This window comes from Calonectris borealis, chromosome 3 (genome assembly GCF_964195595.1).
Source record: "Calonectris borealis chromosome 3, bCalBor7.hap1.2, whole genome shotgun sequence".
Lineage (NCBI taxonomy): Eukaryota > Metazoa > Chordata > Aves > Procellariiformes > Procellariidae > Calonectris > Calonectris borealis.
Genome location: NC_134314.1, coordinates 78,863,911 through 78,877,622, shown reverse-complemented (window position 1 = coordinate 78,877,622; position 13,712 = coordinate 78,863,911). Strand labels below are relative to the sequence as shown.

The 13,712-nt window shown below is 37.4% G+C and overlaps 1 protein-coding gene across 1 annotated transcript in view; it reads left to right on the top strand.

The window, feature by feature from the left end:
• The window catches only part of PDE10A (phosphodiesterase 10A), a 190,354-nt gene that overhangs the window by 150,884 nt on the left and 25,758 nt on the right, over positions 1-13,712 (top strand). The window contains exons 10-15 of the mRNA XM_075146315.1: positions 947-998; positions 6,407-6,549; positions 8,713-8,805; positions 9,444-9,630; positions 11,074-11,216; positions 12,614-12,697. Of these exons, the coding sequence (XP_075002416.1) occupies positions 947-998; positions 6,407-6,549; positions 8,713-8,805; positions 9,444-9,630; positions 11,074-11,216; positions 12,614-12,697 (702 nt within the window). The remainder of the gene's footprint in view (positions 1-946; positions 999-6,406; positions 6,550-8,712; positions 8,806-9,443; positions 9,631-11,073; positions 11,217-12,613; positions 12,698-13,712) is intronic.

Here is a 13,712-nt window from a genome sequence, read left to right as displayed (position 1 = left end):
TATGCAGTGCTCCACCTTTTCATGTCCCTGACAATGTAAGACCAGTGTATTATATATTTCCTTTCCACTAGACCCAAACAGAACTGAGCTGTATATATGTTCAAGGCCATGGGACAATGTCTTTCTGTCTGCTGGGAACATTGTAATCTGAGGGTTATTAAGACTTGGCATGTGGAAGATTTAGACTTCTTTTACTAATAAGTTTGACCTTTATCTTTCAACGTTCTTGACTGTCCTTGGACAGTTACCACTTTGCTGTGAAACCGAGATACCTTTTTTTTTCCCCCAAGTCACAAGATCAGTCTTTTTCTGCAACTTCAGTATGCTACACCTGGGTTGATAGAGAAGACTCATTAAGAGTTTTATAAATTGTTGCCTTTTAAATAGTGTTAAGGGTTAGATAATATGACGTGAATTTAGCTACAATACATAGTTTTCATTAGATCTCAGTACATAGTCCTCTATGTGTAAACCTAATGAGATATTTTGAAAGCATGTAGATAATATATATCAGCAATGGAAGAAATTACTTTTTTTTAATCTTTTGGATGGCTTTTCTTTTCCTTTTTACTTTTCCTTTTAAAATTTTCAGTGTGTAAAGGGTGCCAAAGCATTTTGATACATTCTTGGTGTTGCTCGGCAGGGGCCTATTCAATACATGGTAGGCAATGTTAGGTAGTCTTTTCCTTTTCTACAGAGAAAATTCTACATATTATAGAGAATATTCTACAATTCTGTCATTGTAGAATAATGGTTTAAAGGAACAGAGCTAGGAGTTCAATTCCCTTGTGCTATAGCAAGCCAGTCAGTGATTTTCAAGTTGCAGAGGTTTGTCCTCACCTAGTCGGGCTCCACTGTTAAGCGGTTGTGAAACAAGAGCCCCTGACAGCCATTTGAGAAGTGTTTGACTAAATGCCAATATTTACTGACTTCTCTTTCTCTGCAGAACGTATTTTGATAATATAGTTGCAATAGATTCTCTACTTGAACATATAATGGTAAGTTGTCTTTTTCACTTCTAAGTTTGTTAGTCTTAGTTATTAAAGTTCTTCATTCTCCTTTCCTTGAAGTAAGATGTTACATCATTGAAATATATGAGCTGTTTATAATGGACACGTAATACAAACAGTATTAGCACCTCTATATGGAAGAAGATGGCAAAGGTCAGTTTGATTTTTCATTGTCACAACAACTTCGTTTCCTAGCTTTCGTAAGTAATGAAACGTGACTGTCTCTGAACTAAATAGTTACTGCTGTGTTTTAGAGAAGGTTTGAAAATTGTAACAGAAAGCTTCTGTTTCTCATTTTATTTCAGCTTGTATTGATTCCTTTTTCCTAAATTCAATTTGCTACGTGCTGCAAAACACTTCTGAAGAAGTTACTGTCTGTAGGAGGGAGTAGAGGTCAAACATTACTTCTAGAGTATTTGTTCCAGTTGCTGAATGAGATATGCAAGACATGACATCCCTTTTGCTTTGCATAAGTATTTACACCCATAACTACAGTGACAGCGTCAGTCAATGTTTTATAAAAACCAGTAAAGCCAAGTCCATTGAAATAACTAATCAATGAATTAAAGCACAGTTCAGAAACAGATTATAATTTTCTCAATCAATTTTGAATTCAGAATTATTTCCTGAATAGTGTTTACAAATACATATGGACTAGCTGTTTGTAGCACATTTTGAGCGTTTGATATATGAATTATGCTTTTTAGCTTTAGGCACATTCATAGCATACTGCAGTTCTTTTTCCTGAATGTAAATCTTAATCGGGTCTGTGATACTATTGTTTCAATTTGCATATTCAAAAACTTACTCTCCAGCAGTACTCCAATGCTTGCTCCAATCTTCAAAGTGATATTCTTAGCTAGACTATTCAAAGACAACAAACTTAGAATGCAAACAATATTAAAGTGGTTTTATTTAGAACCTTGAATTAGTAATGGAAAATATTCTGCAGTGTTTGTCTTATTCTAGTTAGTACACAGTCAAGAATTCTGCACATAGGACACATTTCTGAACATTGACTTTTCCAATTTAAATGAATTGCTTAAAAATAGCGTAACATTTAAAAGAACTAGCATGTAACACCAGTGTGCATGTAACTGGTAATGTAACATATGGCACTGAGAACAAATATTGATATTCTTCCCTGTTCTTGCCTATGAATAGAGGCCTGGTGGAAAACACAATTGGCAGTAAAATACGCTTACTCTTTCATCTTCTTTTCCAACACTTGGCTGCATCATGATTCTGCATTTTAACCTGCGTAGATGTTTCATATTCAGCTTCCTTTGTAAGCTGTAGCAGTTGGCTGTTTCTTGGGCCAATTAGTTGAATTACGTGTTTGCACATTTATTGCCATTTTATGGGAGTGTGATTTTATCATTATGTGGCTTATTCTGTGTCTCACAGTGAGGAAAGAGTGGTACTCAATTTCAGCTCACTACTTCACCCTTTGGTGATTGCACTTAAAGTCTGATTTTTTCCTGTAATAATAAAGAAAAAAGTACAGGGATTTTAGCTTTCTTCTAATTTTTATTTTCATTAAAATCCCTCAGTGAAGTTAGTGGTACAAGGGTAGTTTTGAATATAGAGGCAAGGAGGGGAAGCAGAAGTTCAAGTTGCCTTGCAAAATTTCCTATCAATATGCTTGAGTAGTTACAAGCAACCTACCCAAAAGGTGGTCCTTGGCCTCCCTATTGACAATGCAAAGTATACCTTTTGTACTGATACTCCCCTTCAGCCACTGGCCGGGATTTGACCTAGGGCTTTAGAGAAGACTTTCTCATCCCATTAACTATTTCTCTCAATTAGTAGTGTTTAAGCAGTTATGAGTCATGACCAAGGTAAGTTCTTGAGTCATATGCATTAGAACACAAAAGTTTAATTGTATAAAATCAACACTGTACTGTTGATTTTATAAAGAAATCTGATACAATTTCTGAATAGGTATAGAGAAGCACTTACTGGACGCGTTGTCCTTTTTGGCACGGTTTATATTCACTCTGTTTTGAGCAAAGGAATAAATGATGTGAGTGGTCGAGATCTTTAAATGTCTTAATGTTCTAAGTGGGAAATATTTCACAAAAGTTACCTCTTAGCTTGCAGTCTCCCTGACTTTCTACTGCTCTGATGGAGCAGATGGAGTAGAAAGCAACAGAATCTTTCCAGCCACAGATTCTGTCAGTACGGGAGGGCCCTCCAAGTTTTGTAAAGTTGGTCTAGATGGTTTCTGTGCAGTTCCCTTTACACAGCTCAGATGACTCGGGATTAGAGTGTCCCAACTAATGATTTATTGTCTCATAGGTTTTTTTCTGCCAAGGTCTAATATTTGTCTATTGATAGAAATGTCTATTGGTCTATTAATATGAAATGAAATATTTTAGGTTTTTGTTCTTATTTTTGAAAGACAAGAGAGAAGGGAGTTGAGAAGATAATTCATTCATATGGAAGTCTTGAGAATTCTTAAGACATGCCACCTGCATGCATTGCACACCAAGATGTAGTCAGCCTTTTTCTGTGGCTGAATGACTAGATAGCTATTATATACAATTTTTAAAAGTTGAGTGAGATCCATCTCAGATCATGCTCTACCACACAGTTACTCTGCTTTCTGAGCAGATAAGAAACATAGGAGACGCATCTGAATTGGATAGAGCAGGTTCTTAAACCTGACTATATGGCATCTTAGGTTAACACAGTGATCCTTGTTTGACTTTGGTTCACTCTTTCCTCTTCTTCTCAGTCCATCATATATCTGAGAAACATTTCAGTGAAGAGCTGCTGTTCCTGGGACAAGATTCTGTTCTGACAATCAGTGCTGGCTGGCAGTTAGTTTTACTAAGATGAACCTAGCTGATTCGAAGCATGATAGAGACCGTGCAAGTCTATTGCTGTACTGTGGTACTTTCTTGACTATGGGTGGTACCTTGTGGGCTTTGGTTAGTTCATATATGTCCTGGTTTTGGCTGTGATAGATTTAAATTTCTTCCTAGTGCTGTGTTTTGGATTTAGTATGAGAAGAATGTTGATAACACACTGATGTTTTCAGTTGTTGCTAAGTACTCTGCTAGTCAAGGACGTTGAGCTTAAGAAAAACAAAACAAAACAAAACAAAACAAGCATTGGGAGGGAGCACAACCAGGACAGCCAGCCCAGCTGGCCAACGGGGTATTCCATACCATGTGACGTCATGCTCAGTATATGAATGGTAGGCGTGTTCCAGGAAGTAGCTATTGCTACTTGGTTATCAGTCAGCACGGGTGGTGAGCAATTGCATTGTGCATCACTCATTTTGTATATTCTATCATTATCATTATTATTTTCCCTTTTCTGTTCTATGAAACTGTCTTTATCTCAACCCACGAGTTTTTCTCACTCTTACCCTTCCGATTCTCTCCCCGTCCCACTGGGGGTGGGGGGAGTGAGTGAGCGGCTGCGTAGTATTTGGCTGCCTGCCAGGTTAAACCACGACAATGTAGAACTACTAAGTCTCAGCTTTTGTGCAAGAACTGTCCCTGTCATCAGGAGGGTGCAGCCATTTCCTATACTGCTGCATAGGGCAATCCATAATGACGCTTCTAAGCTTCCCTATTTGTTTATTGTTATGTATTATAGGCACATTTAACTTTTTTTAGAAATAAACACTAGCCTCTCTGTTATGTCTGTCTTTGCTGGTGTCATGGTTTAACCCTAGCCGGCAGCTAAGCACCACACAGACGCTCACTCACCCTCACCCCCCTGCTGGTGGGATGGGGGAGAGAATTGGAAGAGTAAAAGTGAGAACACTTGTGGATTGAGATAAGAACAGTTTAATAATTGAAATAAAATAACAATAATAATTTAAAAAATTGTAATGAAAAGGAAAATAACAAAAAGAGAGAGAAATAAAACCCAAGAAAGACAAGTGATGCAAATGAAAAACAATTGCTCACCACCAACTGATGGATGCCCAGCCGGAAAAGGACCTGGGGGTGCTGGTTGACCGCCAGCTGAACATGAGCCGGCAATGTGCCCAGGTGGCCAAGAAGGCCAATGGCATCCTTGCCTGTATCAGAAATAGTGTGGCCAGCAGGAGCAGGGAGGTGATCATGCCCCTGTACTCGGCACTGGTGAGGCTGCACCTCGAATCCTGTGTTCAGTTTTGGGCCCCTCACTACAAGAAGGACATGGAGGTGCTGGAGCGTGTCCAGAGAAGGGCAACGAAGCTGGTGAAGGGCCTGGAGCACAAGTCTTATGAGGAGCGGCTGAGGGACCTGGGACTGTTTAGCCTGGAGAAAAGGAGGCTGAGGGGAGACCTCATCGCGCTCTACAACTCCCTGAAAGGAGGTTGTAGCGAGGTGGGTGTTGGTCTCTTCTGCCAGGTAACTAGCGATAGGACGAGAGGAAATGGCCTCAAGTTGCGCCAAGGGAGGTTTATATTGGACGTTAGGAAAAATTTCTTTACTGAAAGAACAGGCTGCCCAGGGAAGTGGTGGAGTCACCATCCCTGGAAGTATTTAAAAGACATGTAGATGAGGCGCTTAGGGACATGGTGTAGTGGGCATGGTAATGTTGGGTTGACGGTTGGACTCGATGATCTTAGAGGTCTTTTCCAACCTCAATGATTCTATGATTTTGTCCCCGAGCAGCGGCTGTGCCCAGCCAACTCCCCCCAGTTTATATGCTGAGCATGACATCATATGGTATGGAATGGCCTTTTGGCCATTTTGGGTCAACTGTCCTGGCTGTGTCTCCTCCCAGCTTCTTGTGCACCTCCAGCCTTCTTGTTGGCAGGCCAGTATGTGAAGCTGAAAAGTCCTTGGCTGTTTAGCAACAACTAAAATCATCAGTGTGTTATCAACATTATTCTCATCCTAAATCCAAAACACAGCACTATACCAGCTACTAGAAAGAAAATTAACTATCCCAGCTGAAACCAGGATAGCTGGATATTCAATACCAATATATTTGCATTGAAGGTAAAGACAAAAAGCCAAAAATGTTCTTAGGTCTTGCTATATCCTATCTACTTAAAATCAAGAAAAGGTGAATAATATCTAAACATAGAAGGAGGAAAGGTACCATTTTGAAAAGCATTCTTTGTACTTAAAAAAACAGTGTAATAGGAAAACCATTTTTCTTTTAGCAAACATTCAAGCCTCTAAAGATATTCCTGCATTTCTCAAGGAGAACAACAGTCTAATTTACAAAAAAAAAAAAAAAAAGAATAAAAGACACACTTTCATTTTGAATTGTATCCTAAAAGATTGCTGTGAAGGTGGATGCTCCTTCAAACAGATTTTCATACTGGATAATTTCTCAAAACTTTTATCTTCTAGGGACTTATGTTTTTATCAGATAAATGACTGAAGATAATCTAACTCATGACCGTTAACTCTAATTTTGTTTTTTGTCTATAGATATATGCAAAAAACCTGGTGAATGCAGATAGGTGTGCACTCTTCCAGGTTGACCACAAAAATAAGGAGCTGTATTCAGACCTTTTTGACATTGGAGAAGAAAATGATGGGAAACCTGTCTTCAAGAAGACCAAAGAAATAAGGTAAGAGTAGCTAGCAGAAGAATGCAGTTTCATTATAACTATGGATGTGCAGGCATTTTATTACCCAGTCTCTGTGCCTATCTGCAGGTACCCTGACAATACTTGTCATACTGTGATATCATTCCCACCAGGACCCGCCTCCAGAAGGTAGTACTTCTGGGAATGACATTGCAGTGCCATCGAAACAACGTCTCTGAAGCTATAACGTCACTCCTGGAAATGCCGTCTTCCGGAGGCGGTCCTTTTGGAAATCATGTTGGGAAAAAAACAGAGGTGTTCTGAGGTAGGTAAAGGTGCAGGTAAAGGTGCACCTAATGCGTAGTCTGCCAGTATGGGACTTTTTTTCCCAAGAGGAATTGAAATTTGTGCGATTCAAGCACATCCAAAGCAAGAAGATCACAATTTGTACTTCTTATGGATGGATTAGGCATATGTAGAATCTAGTATGGACTGGTCATTGGTTTTGAAGATTTCAAGTCCAGTAATTTAGTTTTATTTTTTCTCATATGAATTTAGAGTATTTTCGAACTTTTAAGTAATTGTGATTCTGAAGTGTGCTTCAAGTGGTGAATTTGAAAATGTATATGGGCTTGTGATGAATACATAGGATTCTCTGCCTAAAATTGATGTGTATTTCTGCTTCATGTCATAAGTACATAATTTTTACACGTATGCACATTTTTTTAATGAAAGAGGCAAAACAACAAAGTAAATACAACATTTTTCACATTTCAAAAATTATGAATCCTTAATAGATGCAGATTGAGATTTTCAAAGACACACAGGTTTTAAACTTGCAGGTTCTTAAAAAGAAAGAAATGTATGACTAAATATCCTGCACTAAAATTTTGTTAAAATACTCAGCATAGATTCTCTCAGAATTTTTTTCATTTCCTCCTTACACTTTTCAAGTTCTGGGCCAATATGAGATGTGATTCATGTCTTCACTTAGACTCGTTTAGACAAACTTACTCCCACTTACTGCATTGTGTGAGTGAGAATGGAAGGAGTCAAAATTGGTGCAATTTACATACTGACAAGCAAGGAGGTGGTGTAAATTAAAGAAGGTGGCCTGCTTTAACATACACTTTCATACTCCTTCCTGATAATTGTTTTTCTTGCTTATATCTTTCTGTCTTTTCTGTATGAAAATTATTGAATGTTGACTCTGAGTGCAAGGGTGTGAGCTGTTTCGTGGGTGCTGTATACTGAAAGAGAAGTACAACTTAAATATCTGTAAGGAAGTGACACCGAGTCAGTCATTCATCAGGAAGGAGCCTTAAGTTGGTGTCATGTACATATCATAAGAAGCAGCAGAAGAAACTAACTTAAAATCAGGTGTGCAGGGTGAAATCCTGTCAGCTTTGTCACTAACTTCAGTGGGGGCAGGATTGGAAAGTGTTCCACATGTGATTCTTTCTACTTCTTTTTCTCCACAAGTTCTTTGTGCTTGTATGTCATAACTATTTTATGTCAAAGAATTGGAAGTTATTTCCTCGCAAGACAGACTTGTAGGTTTTTCTGATTCAACTCCAGAATATATTTGTTGTGTTTAAGTTTCTTGTGGTGATTAAGGGATGCAGTTAGTACCAGGGCCTTATTTGCATGTCATGAGATGAAACAAGCTAGTTATTGTCAAGTGTACATGGCAAATGCATAAAATGTTTAGCTTTGAAATTTCCACTGGTCTTTTTCCAAAGTTTATTTTACCAAATCCATCTGCCCCCCCCCAAAGAAACAAGCTCCATATTGCCTATGATGTGTCTAAAGAAACAATGCATACGTAAAAGTGATTATAAAATCAATAGCTTGTAAAGGTAAACACAGGTCTCGGGTTCTGTACAACTGTCATGTTTATTAGGCATAACCCCTGGGGTTATTGAAGACTTTGAATTTTTGTCACTAAAATGGTCATATTATGGCATCTTTTGTATTAAGCTATGTAGTTGCATAAAATGTTTTCAGAAAGTATCTGTTACTATGTGCTTTTTTATTTTATTATTTACTACTAGTTGTTCTCTTGTAAGATTTTTCTCCTGAAAGCATCAAAATGACGCTGGTTGGGAACAAATATCCATTACCGTGCCAAAGACAGACTCCACTGGAAAAATGTTTTTCCAGGTAGCTCATATTGTGGCTAACACACATTTTTATTTTCTGCAGATTTTCTATAGAAAAAGGAATAGCTGGTCAAGTGGCAAGAACAGGAGAAGTCCTTAACATCCCTGATGCCTATGCAGATCCACGCTTTAACAGGTAGGATGTTATTCATGGGAGGGGAAGATAGCTCACCAAACCTTTTACTTAAATTTACTACTTAAATTTCATATTAGGATGCATTCATGGAGCTGTGGTCCTCTGATGAGGAGACAACCTATAGATATCTATTTAAACGCTTTAGCCATGGGAGATATTTTAAAGATACAAATAAAAAGTGTTATTTTTATCAAATATAAATATAATGGAGAAAAACTTAGTTATTTTTCCTGTTACAGAACTTTGCCTAGTTAGGTAGACTGTTGCTGATTTTCTTTACTAGCCTCCCTGCAATCTGATTAGTTTCAGGGGAGGGAAAAAAGTTCACTAACAAATAGCATGCCTAAGTACCTGAATGTATTCTTTAATTTTATGAATAAGCTGATTGTACATTTGAGGAAATATTAATTCTTTATCTTGCAAATGGAGATTAAAGGATTAAAAAGTTCTTTCTAAACATGACACTGTAGATGGAAATATTTGAGAGCTTTGGAGATGAACTTCTTGCATGTACTAATTACATCTTCTTTAAAACGATTTAGTATATTGTACATCAACATTTCTGAGAATCAAGGAATAGATATTAATTAATAATATGAACTCTTTTCTTTTTTCCTTTCTCTTTTCTGGCTCTCCAGAGAAGTAGACCTCTACACAGGCTACACAACCAGAAATATCCTGTGCATGCCCATTGTAAGCCGAGGAAGTGTAATAGGTGTTGTGCAGATGGTGAACAAAATAAGTGGAAGTGCCTTCTCTAAAACTGATGAGAACAACTTTAAAATGTTTGCAGTCTTTTGTGCTTTAGCCTTACACTGTGCTAATGTAAGTTTTATTTACAGTTTTGTAAGCTGTTGGTTATAATGGGAAGACTTAGAATCCTACTTAAGGATTTTGATGTTCTAGATTATTAAAGTGATTCATAAGTCTGTTTCCTGAGGAAACAGGAATCATTGAATTCTTTGCTGAATAATTGTATTTTAAGAGGATGGTAGGGATTCATTTGATGCTTTCTGAAATAATTGTACTCTGGATACATCAATTTCGTGTAGCTAAACTGAGAGAGCAAGCTCTGAAATGTGAATGATATCTGTCTTCTCTTTTCCATTAGAAAGTATGATTCTTATTTACTTTTATAAATTCAGATCACATGTTTTACAAATTTAACTGGGGGATGGAGATGTTATGTATTCTCTCGATTCCAGATGCTTAATATTCAAAGATATCAATTTATACTTTTATATGCTCATTTATACTCATAATTATCCATGCTTCTAGATAAGAGTGGATAGCTATTTTTGTTTTCAAACCCTTCATCGTCACAAAAATTACTATTCCTGTAGGAAGCGTAAGCAATTTAATGATCGTGACTGTATAAGTATAAAAATGCAATAAATGCAATAAAAATGCAATGCAGAAGAAATGTGTCATATTCATGGGAGGTAAGACACAATGCAATGCCAGTTAAGCCTGATGATATGCATTAAGCCATTTTTCCAACATCATGCTGTCAGTATACTGGGGCAGCAAATTTTACTAACAATTATTTAAACTTGTTCCACACGACTCAAGGCAAGTAGAAAGGCCTGCCTATAAATGAAACTTGGGACTATGCAATCACTCAACTGTGTGTGAGTTCATTCCTTTTTAGATGGTGAATGTTACTGTTCAGGGCATACTGCTCCAGAGGTTTATCTTTACTAGTAAAATTGTTGTGTCCTCGCTTGTTTACAAACCATGCCATGTCTGCAATAGCTGTCTGAACCTCTCAATAATTAACTGTACTTATTTTTCACAGCTATTGCATAGTAATGTAGTTATGATAAACATCTCATGTACTTTTTACTGTGCATGGGTAGCAGTTATTCGTACCAATTAATAGCTGAATTCATGCAGTGGCACAAAATATGAATTGTGCTCTGTTAGCAGTTTTCTTTCTGTTAGCATATTGCAAGGGACTAAGCTCTGTTTCTAACTCCTGAACTTTGATTCTTTTTCTTGGGAGAGCTCAAATGGGGTGAAAAATCAGCCGAGCCTTAGATGTTTACCTGAATGAGTAGATGCAGAATGATGCGATAGGAGGCCGAGTTTTCCAGAAGTACTGAATTTTAATATAATCTTTCGCTTTTCTAATGTGTGAAGTTGAGCAGCCAAAAGCACTAATGTTTTTGCAGATGTGGATTTTAAGAATAAGTGCTTGAATACAGGAAATAAATGTTTTTTTCCTTTTTTAAAATTTCACATTAATAAATGACTTCCCTTTTTCAGATGTACCACAGAATTCGCCATTCAGAGTGTATTTACCGTGTAACGATGGAGAAGCTATCCTACCACAGTGTTTGTACAGCAGAAGAGTGGCAAAACCTCATGCACTGTACACTGCCTCCACATATTTATAAAGAAATTGAACTGTAAGTATTTTCCTCATATAGCAACAGTTGCATCTTGTATCAATCTGTGGAAAAGATGATTTTTTTTTTTCCTAGGTGTAGTGGAGGGTATCTATCTGTATTTTATCAGTCAGTCCCCACTCAACGCTAACACTGGGAGTCATCTCGTTTTTTAGTCACTGTTTCTGGCCCAGGACAATAAAATCTACTGTAGTGACCAGATGCCTAAAATCAGAACTCTACGATATTGAGTCACAAAATCCAAGTTGTCTTTGTAAACCTGATCTCCAGAGCTCGCTCACTCCTGTCAGGCACTGAGCACTGTAGCTGTGAGTGAGCAAAGCATGCAAGCGTATGCTTCACAGGGACTGCTTACAGTTAAAGTTCATTACATGCTGAATTGATTTGCTTGAACGCTGGAGTATTAGCAGCTTGCAGGATTATACCCTAATAGAAGCTTATTCTTTCCAATACAATTTCTTGTGCTTTGTTAGATGATATTATATAACCTACCTCCTCAGCAAAAATTACTTTTACTTGCAAAGATGACAGGTTTCATTCTAAATTATATTAACATCCTTTAGTTCGAGCAATCTGAATACATTTAACCATTTTCCAAGCAATTCAGCTACCTTCAGCTCTCTTGTACCTGCTGTGCTGTTCAGTATGCCGCGTACGCGCAAGCATTTAGCTGGGTTCAATGGAAAGTAAATAGAAGACTTGCAGCACAGCAGGTGCAGGGAAAGGGGTTAATTAATAATCGAAGGACAAATAGTTCTGCTGAGCGGGTCCCTAATATTAGGGCTAAAAGTTGATATCAGGAGAGGGAAGGCCTCAGCTAATGAAACATAAAAAATGCAGTATTAAATGTTTGATTTTTGAAGTTTGGGCTTAATTTCTATTAGCCAGTAAAAGTTGATTTTTCCCTCTATCAAAATTAGAGCGTATCTCACCGAATTTGTGACGGAAATTATTGAAAAAAAGCCAGTAAAAATATTATTAGAGACACCACTTTTACAATTCCTGGGAGGAAAGTCTGGAATATGTTAGGAGTGCTTGTAAAGCTCTCATCATCCCTGTAGAACAAAGATTTTTGTACATTACTTAAGCAATGGACTCTTAAATAAAGATTTATGTTTCTATTAACTAGACAAAGCCAAAGGCTAACCAAAGGCTAACGGTTGGACTCGATGATCTTAAGGGTCTTTTCCAACCTAAATGATTCTGATTCTATAAGCATAGTTCCATTGACCTTAGCGGAAATATATTAACTTACATTGCTGGAAAATATGGCCTGTAAAGTCAGTTTTCTGTGTATGTTCAGAAACAAGTGAATGCTGTCGGATATACATTACCTAGTTGCTTTTAGTAAGAATGAAAAGGCGTTTGTCCTTACTAAGCTGAAACTTTCTTCTTAGATACCACTTTGATATCAGTCCGTATGAGGATGTCTGGCCTGCCATTTTTGTCTACATGGTTCACCAGTCCTGTGGGACAGCCTGGTATGAAGTACATGATTTATTGCTTTAATTCTGTTTGTTATGTGTTTATTTATTAGGAAATTTTGAGATCCATTATTTTCTAATTTAAGGTCTTACTTTCTTTGGAGTTTATTTACTATGTCTGGTCTGTACAGGGCTGTAATAAGCAGGATGGATTTCTTGTCCCAGTTTCTTGGTCTTCACTTAATAAAATTTGGGAACGGCCAGGTAAAAGAACTCATGATATCATCCAAACAGTTGTCCTTCCAATATATAGAAGTATTGTTTGGTTCTGAGATGAGATTCCTTTTCAGACAGAAGATGGTGAAGATATTAAAGGCACTCTTGCCAAAAAGGAGAGACGGTCCATGAATACTGATTTTTCAAATATATAGTTGCTGAAATTAATATAGTATATGGTTAAAATAATCCAAGGTTGTATCTTACCTTGCTAAATAAATCAGTTATTAGCATCGTTGTGCATTAATTATGGAAGTGAATGATTTTCAAATGAAATGTTTCATTTATTGTCCTTTCTGTCCGTTATCATTACTAAGATCAGTAGTCTCTTGGCTAAGTATGTCCCATTGCTGAAAGAAGGGAGCTGCTCCGAATTATGGAAAAAGTCTACAGATGGGCAATTGCAAGGGGAAGTATCTCCTTGCAAAAAGGAGCAACACTTGGGAAACGTTTGCTGGTGACTGTTTCATCTTAGTAACTGGATGAATCTCCATGCTCTCAAAGCATACAGTCAAACCTGAGTGTCTTTCTCATGTCTTCTTCAACACTGCAAAGTGGGTGACTGTTCTAAATACAGTTCTGTACTGCTCAGTGTAGTTAGCTGTTTTCCGTTCCTGTTTGAATGGCTGTGGATGCAGGATTGGGTTTCAGATTTTCAGCTTTCTTTCAAGGTGTAACTTTGATGGGAAAGAATTGATACCTACTTGACGTTTTTCAAATTGAGTCTCAGCTTTCACATATAAAGTTAAAGAAACAAAAGTGAGGAAAATATTTGAAAAGGAGGCTGTTGGGACTG